Consider the following 8,766-nt stretch of genomic DNA (forward strand, 5'->3'; position numbering starts at 1 on the left):
TCATTTTATTACATGGAGGTTCCCAGTGGTTTTATTTTGAGAGAAGCTTTTGTTTAGTAATTTATACACAGACACACACATACACACACAAGCACACTTATAATCTTAAAAAAACAACAAATTATTCTGATGAATTGCCATAAGGAATCATTGGAAAAGCTCTGGAATGAAATACTGTTCTTGCTGCTTCACTGTTCAACTACTGTATTTGTGTTTTATTTTAATGTGAGTTGAATTYCTCAACAATAGATGGGGAGAAATCTCCTCTAGACTTGTTCTCACTGTGCAAAATGTCAAATTTGGGGCTGGGCTGGCTGGTGGATGACTAATCCATTGCCCTTTTACCTCCCAGACCTTGACTTGTATCTTTGGCCTTGGTGAGTCAAACTTGTGTCCTCAGTGAAATGAAGACACTGGCCCCTGCTCATAATGAACAGAGCTTCATTAACTGCAGTGGGCAGTCTTGCTTCAGAAGGAAAAGAAATCCATGAAAATGAAGCTCAGGGAAAAATCAATAGTTCTACTTTTTGTGAGTTTTAAATACATTCATGCTGAGTTTGCTGTAAAGTTTGAAAATTATTTTGAAGTGAGAGCTTAGAAGGAGACAACTGCTTAGGACCAGTGTGCTGACTGGAAGCAGAGTAACTTTCCTGCTGAAATCAGAAATTGTCCCTGAATGTGTCTGGAATTTGTCCAGAGCAGCAGAAATTCGGAGTGAACATTCCCTGTAAGGTTTCTGTCTCCCAGAATGGTTTTGTCCCACTGGAAACCATTCATTGCCCTTCCCTTTGTTCTTTGGGTGGCTCTAAAAACCCTTCTTTGCTTTCCAAAGATGTCTGTCACCTACTGAGAAAAACTGGCAGAGATAATAGTTGTGCTTTTTTGGAAGATCTTCCACGAAATGCAGTGAATGAGTGAATTGAGTGCAGATCCAGAGGGAAATGTGCACAAATGTGCAGTGAGAGCTCTGCCCCTCTGGTTTCCTTCTGTGCTGGGGTTCTTTGGGGAGCCAGCAGCGTTTGCTGCCTGGGAGGAAGGTAACAGGTTGTTCATGAAGTAATTTGTGCAATGCTTGACTGAAAAGCAGTGTACATTTGCAGGCCTAAAATGCCTAAAATGCAGGCATGGAATCCTACAGAATCAGCACATGAGTATATTCAGACTTCAGCTGCAAAGAGAATTTCCTGAGCCTCTCAGTCCATCAGTCATGCTTGTTCAAATAAAGCAGTGAGTTTGTTTCTCTGCTAGTTACTGACCCCAAAGCCATGAGTAAGGGATCCTGAATAATGTGTAAAGGCTGTAACCGGTTCAGAAACCCTTTAATTGGCTAATTAAAAAAAGTCCTATGGGGGGCTGCAGAGAATCACCCCCAATGCTCCTAATGCAGACTGACATTTTGATTTTCCCCAGTTTGAAGCAAGACTTTTGGTATGGTCGCAGTTGGGGTTAGAAAGGGTAGAATTACTTTCTTCYAACAACTCATTCATTCCTCCAAAGAGTGCTGACACAATCAGATCTCTCATCGGGGTTTAATGCWAAGTCTCATAGCCCTGAAGCAGCACAAAAATCTCTATTTCCTGAACATTTCACTGACCTGTGGTGTTAAAGACTTGCCAACTAAGACAAACCATTAAATGAGCAGGGAACCACAACAGTAAAAATACTGCATGAGGCAGCTATGGCTGGTAAGAGCTCAGGGTCTAAATCCAAGAATATTTTATCATCCTGAGTGCAACTGCTGCCCTTTGCAGAGGCAGGGATTGAATTCCCTGTGTGGAGGCACAGTTTGAAAGGCACCACACACGTGGACCTGGCACTGGGCTCTCGAGTGATCTTCTGCCGTTTCCTTCTCTGTCCATTGTTGAAGCAGGTTTCATTGTATGCAGTAAGCAGATTTAGAATTTAGATTAAATTGTTRATCAAGCTGGGGTTGAGTCTTGTTGGTTTCCAAGCAGGAGCTGTTGGTCCTGTTTGTGGCATGGCAGAATTTCGGGGAAACTGAGGCCAGAAGGGAGCTCTGGAGGGTTTAGCACGAGCTCCTGCTCAAAGCTGAGCTCATCTCTGGTGCTCAGGCCCCTCCTGGGTCCAGGGAAAGTGTTTGGTGTTCCCAGGCTGTGTTTTGTACTGGGGCTGTGCTCCACTGTCACATCAGCATTAGGATTTTGAGCACATCCTTGCAATAAGAATCCCATTTTTGCTGAAGACTTTCTCCAAACATCCACTTTAATTTCCTTCAAAAAGCATTTGCATTTATGCACATTCTAAAGATGATAAATGTGTTGACAGTTTGGTGCAGGTTTTCTCGATTCAGAATTTCCTGAAATAATCCTGAGACTTTACAGTTCATTCCTTCTGCTCTCCATTAACTCCCAAARTGTGCATAATCAAAAGTTTTCTTTTCATTACCAGGAAGAAGAATAGGTTAGAGAGAGACTTCTGAATGCAGTAGTATTTTTCATTTTCCTCACAGCCTGCCTCATCCTTCTGCCAAAAGCTCCCCATAATGTGCATATCCAGAGCAGTTAAAGGAAAAGCAAATATTGATTGTCTCGAGCTAAAGTGAAGCAGTGAGACAGATGGAGCCACATCATCATATTTAAGCATAAAGGTCAGGAAGGGAACTGCAGAGTGGTTAAATTGAACAGGGCTTCAGTGCTCAAAGAACAGGGATTGCTGCTCCTGACAGATCTGTTAGAAACTTGTTGAGCTGCCACAAATGAGAAATATATCCAAACAGAAGCATCTATCATTGTTGGAATGATAACCCCAAATACATTTATTTCTTGTTTGCTCAGTCTCATTCTCACTCTTGACCCGCACAGACTTTGGACTCAGCCAGAACATCATTTGGTTTTTATGGYTGGCTTCATTAGCTCTTAGTGAGCTCAGTCACCAGATCCAATCCCTGTGGTTGAGGCTCCGTGTGTTGCACAGGCTTCTCCTTCTTGGAGGCCCATTTCTGCTTTAGYTTATGCATTCTGGACCAACAAATCCTTTGGATTTTTACCTTCTTTGTGAAGTTAGTGCTGTTGTATCTGCACAGCCTGTTTGAATTTAGYAGTACAGAAACAAAGATGAAAACATTGTGCCTGGAGCAAAAGCAGTGTCAGACGTTGCTGCTGGGCTGTCCTTGTTGTCAGGACATCTTCATCTTGCATTGCTCAGACAGCTCTGGTGTGTGGCTCTATCAGAGCTCTTCTTTTAGGACATTTTCTTGTTTCCTTTCCCCTCCTCCTTTCCTCAGAGAACTCTAAAARTTTATCCTTTGGGTTTTTTCAGGASTRTGGGGAGGTTMCTTAACACACACTTGATGGTTTCTTTTYTCCAAGGTCACCCAGAAGAGGAATCTCCCCACTGAGCATTTGCTGCCTTGCCATCAGACAGGATTTGCTGGATTAACCCCTCAGTATTTTGGGTTCCCCCTTCCCTGTTTGCTGTCAGAACAGCAGTGAGGAGTTGGCTGCATTAATAGGGGTAGAGACTGATCAGAGCAGTGGCCAAAGTGGATGCTTATGTTAAATAGCATTAAATAATGGAATCTTTTCCGTGCCTTTGTGGTGGTCCCTTGGGATGTGCTGGTTCCAGTAATACCACTTGTCTGAGGCCRTCCCAGCAAAGACTCACGGGGGGAACTCAGACACTTGAAACARAGAGAGAAAAATCTGTTCAGAGCCCCCTCCTTGCAGCAGGAGGTGTGGCAGGGCAGCAGCTGCAAATCTGGGAGCTTCTGGTGGAGCCAAACTTGCAGCTGTTCCTTGGCTGGGTGTAGTGCCAGGGGAGGATGGGGCAGGGCTGGGTGCCCGGGCAGGGCTGGGTGCCCCTTCTGAGGATCGGGCAGGGCTGGGGCCACTGCCCAGGGATGGATCAGACAGGGCTGGGTGCCCCTCTGGAGGATTGGGCAGGGCTGGGTGCCTGGGCAGGGCTGGGGGCACTGCCCAGGGATGGATCAGACAGGGCTGGGTGCCCCTCCTGCCCAGGGAAGGATTGGGTAGGGCTGGGTACAGTGCCCAGTGAAGGATTGGGCAGGGCTGGGTGCCCAAGCAGAACTGGGTGCCTCTCCTGCCCATTGAAGGATTGGGCAGAACTTGGTGCCCCTCCTGCCCCAGCAGCAGCCCCAGGAGCCCCCAAGGGAGGCTGGCAGGGATGTGACCGTGCTCTCCAGGATCACCTGGCTGTCCCAGATGTGTGAGCAGGAGCCAGCAGAGGTGCCCAGGGCTGGTTGGGATGCTGGGCAGGTTCTGGCTGGGAAGGGGATGAACTGGGGCGGGCAGGGACCCCAGGGCTCTGTCCTGGCCATCAAACCCAGCTTAGGAAGGGGTGCCTGGAGAGCCCGGCACATCTGTCAGCTCATTGTCTGGGCCCAGCACAGAACAAAGAGAGCAACCACAGAAAAAAATGCAAAATGCATTTAAAAATACTCTTTCATTTCCCTTTTTGCCAGAAGCAGAAGTGCTTAAATAACCGAGGACAAAAGCAGCTCTTGCAGAACTTCCAAGAGTTGGGAAAAATAAAAAGTCTTGTGAGAAAGATTGGTTTGAGGAGATTTTCCCCCTTGTGCTGCCCARTCTGGGGAACCCCCAAAGCAGCCAGTGCTGCCTCATGCCTGCAGCATTCCCAGTCCCATCAGTTCTTGGGCTGTGTGTCCCCTGGCCTGTTTCAAAGCAAGCTTTCAGAAAGGTATGGAGAAATTGTTCCCCTCCATTAGTGTTTTTCTTCTGCAATTGCTTGGCTGAAAGAGTCAATGGAATATAAAAATCCAAAAGGTAAAGATTAAAATCTATCAAAAATAAGGAAGTGCATTTGGAGAGCTTTGCAAACTTGATGCTCCTGATTTGTCCCTCTTTTATTTTTCTCTAAGTCGAGTTCTACGATTGAAAAGAACCCACAGTGAGGTTAATGCTGTGATTTTCTTGTAGATGGGCAGCAGATCTGGGAAATGGAGGCMACAGTGGACAAAGATAAGAGCCAGCCTGTAAGTATGCAAACACGGGATGTCCTCTGCAGCTCCTGTGGGGGAAGTTCTGTTCAAGGGGAGCTTTCAAGAGCATCTTGAGAGCACAAAGAGCAGAAAAAAACCATTCTCGGAGGGGTGGCCCCTGCAAACAGAGTCACTGCTGGGCTCTGCTGTGTTCTGCAGGCTCCCCTGTGCCAGCCCTGTCCCTGCAGGACACTGTCCCACCTTCCCTGGTCCTTGTAGGACACTGCACTGTCCCATCTTCCCTGGTCCCTGTGCCAGCCCTGGGTGCTSCATCCTTCGCAGGACAGGATTTGTGCTGCAGGATTTCAAACAAACCCTGATCTTTGGAGGGAACGAGGCTGTTCCTTGTGCTGCTTGGTCTTTGCTGGGGCAGGCAGAGCTGTCAGGAGCTGTGGTGACACTGCCATGGGTCGTGTCCTGGTGGAAGGGAACTGGGGGGTGCTGTGGGAGTGGGGGCTGCCTGTGTATGAGAAACAATCCTATAGAATAATTGAGTTACTCTGGCAAAAAGAGGGAATTCTGCAATGCACACTCAGTTATCCAGCACTGTGGGATTAACAGTGATTCACCATTTATCACTCATTTCTTGTGTTTTATTGGTAGCTGAGACTTCTCTCCCCAAGTTCAGGACACCACCAAGTTCAGGAAGGATGCAGTCCATAGAGAGCAGTTTGCCAGTGCCAAAAACCTTCTGGTCTTTCAGCATCTGCCCTTTCTCTTTTCCCTTTCTTCTTCTCATTCCCTTTGTAGGGATGATTAGGGAGATTTTTTATACCCAGAGCTGTAGCAGGGGGAGCTGCCACAGCAATCCCTGCCCAGCCTGGGTTGCTGACTCCTGTTGTGCCTGGGTTCTTGCAGAGCATGCTGTTTGTGGAAATCCCTGAGTACCGCAACAAGCACATCCGCACRGCCGTCAAGGTCAACTTCTACGTCATCAACGGCAAAAGAAAAAGAAGCCAACCCCAGCATTTCACCTATCACCCAGGTACGCCTCAGAGCCACTTCTTRCCTATTTCATGAGCAAGGTTTGATTTTCTGCTCTGTTGTTTTCTTGCTGTTCTTGGAGTGTAACAGTGTGGGAACAGAGCACAGGGCCCTCGGAGCTGCTCACAGAAATCCTTTATTCTCACAAAGCTGCGCCTCTTTATACTTTCAATACTACAATTCATTGGCTGTTTGCTCTGCAGGGTCACAGCCCACAAACCTTCTTATCCAATCACATCTCATGAACATTCTTATCCAATCACATTGCTGGGTAGGCAGGGTCTGTGGGCTCTGTTTGACCAATCACAGCTCAACACATGGGGCAGGACCTTGTCACTTTGTCACATTGTCACTTTGTCACATTGTCACATTGTCACCTTGCCACATGGTCACATTGTGACATTGTCACACTGTCACATGGTCACATTGTCACGTTACCTGCAGCTTCAACCCTTTCCCACCCGATGAGATTGAACAGGGGTGAACAGGATCTGACAGGAGCTCATCCTGTAGGGTTTCTCCTCAACCCCAGCCTTTGAGGGTCTGAGTGCTGCTGATTTAATTTAWTTAACCACTCAACAAGTGCGTGGTTCAAAGGACGCCTGTGGTTTGTGATCAGGAGTCATAAGTTTGAGGTGATGCTGATCTCAGCTGTCTTGGCAATGGGCTGATGCTGCCCCTTCCCTGGATGGAAGTTTGCCAAGAGCCTCAGTGGGAACAGGCTCAGTCTGGGACATGATGTGACCCTCAAAGCCATGAGTGTTGCCTTCTCTGACCTGTCCAGCCGTAAGAAAACATCAGATCTGGGAAAGRGCTTGGGACAGAGGAAGGCAAGCAATGTATATTCTTCAAAATGAGGCTAGTTGAGAAAAATATGAATGCTTTTCTGATGTTCTCCCTCTTGGGGATTGGTGAGCCATGTCACAATAAATGCAACAGGATTATTAATGAGATTCCCAGAATTTCTCAGCTTTGGCTGAGAGAAAAATATGTGAGAAAATCAGAGTATTGTGTTTGTGGAAACCAGAAAGCATAAAATAACAGCACCAGATTTTGTGCAAGCTTCAAATGATGTCTTAATTTGWCTTGTCTCTAAGGACAGGCAAAAATTCGTTGAGACTCTTATTTTGGTCTCCTCCAGCCTGAAAATCTCTGGTTCTCTCCCTGAGTTTATGAACTCTGTAGGGTATCAACAGTGTGAAGGTTTTGTGTAGTTGAATTGTTCTGCTCTGGAGTAATATTGAGAAGCACACCTCCATCTCAATCCATCCCTAAAACAGAACGCTTAGGAGAAGGAATCTGTACTTCCAAAAAGGAGTTTTGCATGACCACTCTGTGGTTTCCATTGTGTRCTGTTTCTGTGGTGAGTTTTGGGGAAGGTTTGACAAATAAATCATTGGAAATGTAGAGGACCATCCTTTACCCCACCAAGAGTCACATTACTGTTCTTAATTATGGGCTTTTAAATGGTGGTGTCAGACAGGTCTTCAGCTCAGCACTGGGGAAACTGTGCAGCAGAGGATCAAAAATGAAAGCTCTGAAATAGTTCAGCTCTGCCTTTGGTCCCTACTCAGTGTTTGACAGAAAGATGATGTTCATGTCCTGGGATTTCTATTGATGTAGTCTTCCTTTGAGATGGAAGTACTGCATGAAACACCTGTCTATGACTTCTGATTTTGTCTGTTCCAGAATGGCCCTTGAATGAATCAAAATACAAGCTGAAGTGTTTAATTTTTCAATTTCAGCAATTTGTAGTTTGTTAGTACTTTAAAGATTTTTCAAGARCCTCTTAGCACCGAGTGCTTTGGAGAATCTTTGCCACGATTGTATTTGGGTGATTTGTTAATCTCAGTGCTTATGACATGAATTTACACAGACAAATCTTGTAAAAGGCTTAACTCTCTTGTTGCTTCAAGGAAAACCTCTCTGTTTCTCCTCAGCTCGTTACGAATAATGTGCTTTGCATGCTTTATTCTAGTACCATCCATCAAAACAGAGCCCATTGATGACTATGATCCAGCCCTAATCTGCAGCACGGTRCACGGTGCTCTGGGGACTGTAACGCAGCCCTACTACCCACAGCACACCCTGGCCACCGAGGCTCCTTCCTGCCTGGTGGCCACCATGGCTCCGTGCCAGCAGCTGCGCCCGGGCCTGGCCTCTCCYGACTCGCGCTACCAGCAGCAGAGCCCCGCTGTGATTTACCAAMGGAGCAAGAGCCTGAGCCCCAGCCAGCTGGGCTACCAGCAGCCCAACGTGCTGGCCGCGCCGGTGGCCRTGGCCGATGCGCACAGGTCGGTGCTGGTGCACGCCGGCTCTCCGGGCCAGCTCCACCACTCTCCGGGCCAGCAGCAGCCATCCCCCGTCATCCACTATTCTCCAACCAACCAGCAGCTGAGGTGTGGCAGCCACCAGGAGTTCCAGCACATCATGTGCTGTGAGAATTTCCCGGCCAGCGTGGCCAGAGGCAGCCAGCCCCAGGCCGGCCAGGCACAGAGGCTCAGCCCCGGCTCCTACCCCACGGTCATCCAGCAGCAGGCGGCCCCGGGCCAGCGGGCAGCCAAGAACGGGCCMCCAGGCACTGAGCAGAAGGACGTGCTGCCAGCAGGAGTGACCATCAAGCAGGAGCAGAACCTGGACCAGGCRTACCTGGATGATGGTGAGTGCTGTGCTCCTCTCCTGGGCTGTTTTGTGGAGGGAGGGGGCAGGTTCAGGGTTACAAAACAACCCCCTGTTCCTCCTGGGCCTCATTGGGGATGTTTGCTGGGCACTCAGGCTGTGTTTGGATCTCTTAGGCTGTGTTT

The 8,766-nt window shown here is 47.8% G+C and overlaps 1 protein-coding gene across 5 annotated transcripts in view; it reads left to right on the forward strand.

Moving 5' to 3' along the window:
* The window catches only part of NFATC2 (nuclear factor of activated T cells 2), a 71,215-nt gene that overhangs the window by 42,713 nt on the left and 19,736 nt on the right, over positions 1-8,766 (forward strand). For all 5 annotated transcript variants that reach the window (XM_057379466.1, XM_057379467.1, XM_057379469.1 and 2 more), the window contains 3 exons: positions 4,917-4,972; positions 5,837-5,963; positions 7,941-8,621. In XM_057379466.1, the coding sequence (XP_057235449.1) occupies positions 4,917-4,972; positions 5,837-5,963; positions 7,941-8,621 (864 nt within the window). The remainder of the gene's footprint in view (positions 1-4,916; positions 4,973-5,836; positions 5,964-7,940; positions 8,622-8,766) is intronic.

The sequence above is a fragment of the Malurus melanocephalus genome, unplaced genomic scaffold, assembly GCF_030028575.1.
Source record: "Malurus melanocephalus ecotype Western Australia unplaced genomic scaffold, MMel_1.1 scaffold_407, whole genome shotgun sequence".
NCBI classification, from domain to species: domain Eukaryota; kingdom Metazoa; phylum Chordata; class Aves; order Passeriformes; family Maluridae; genus Malurus; species Malurus melanocephalus.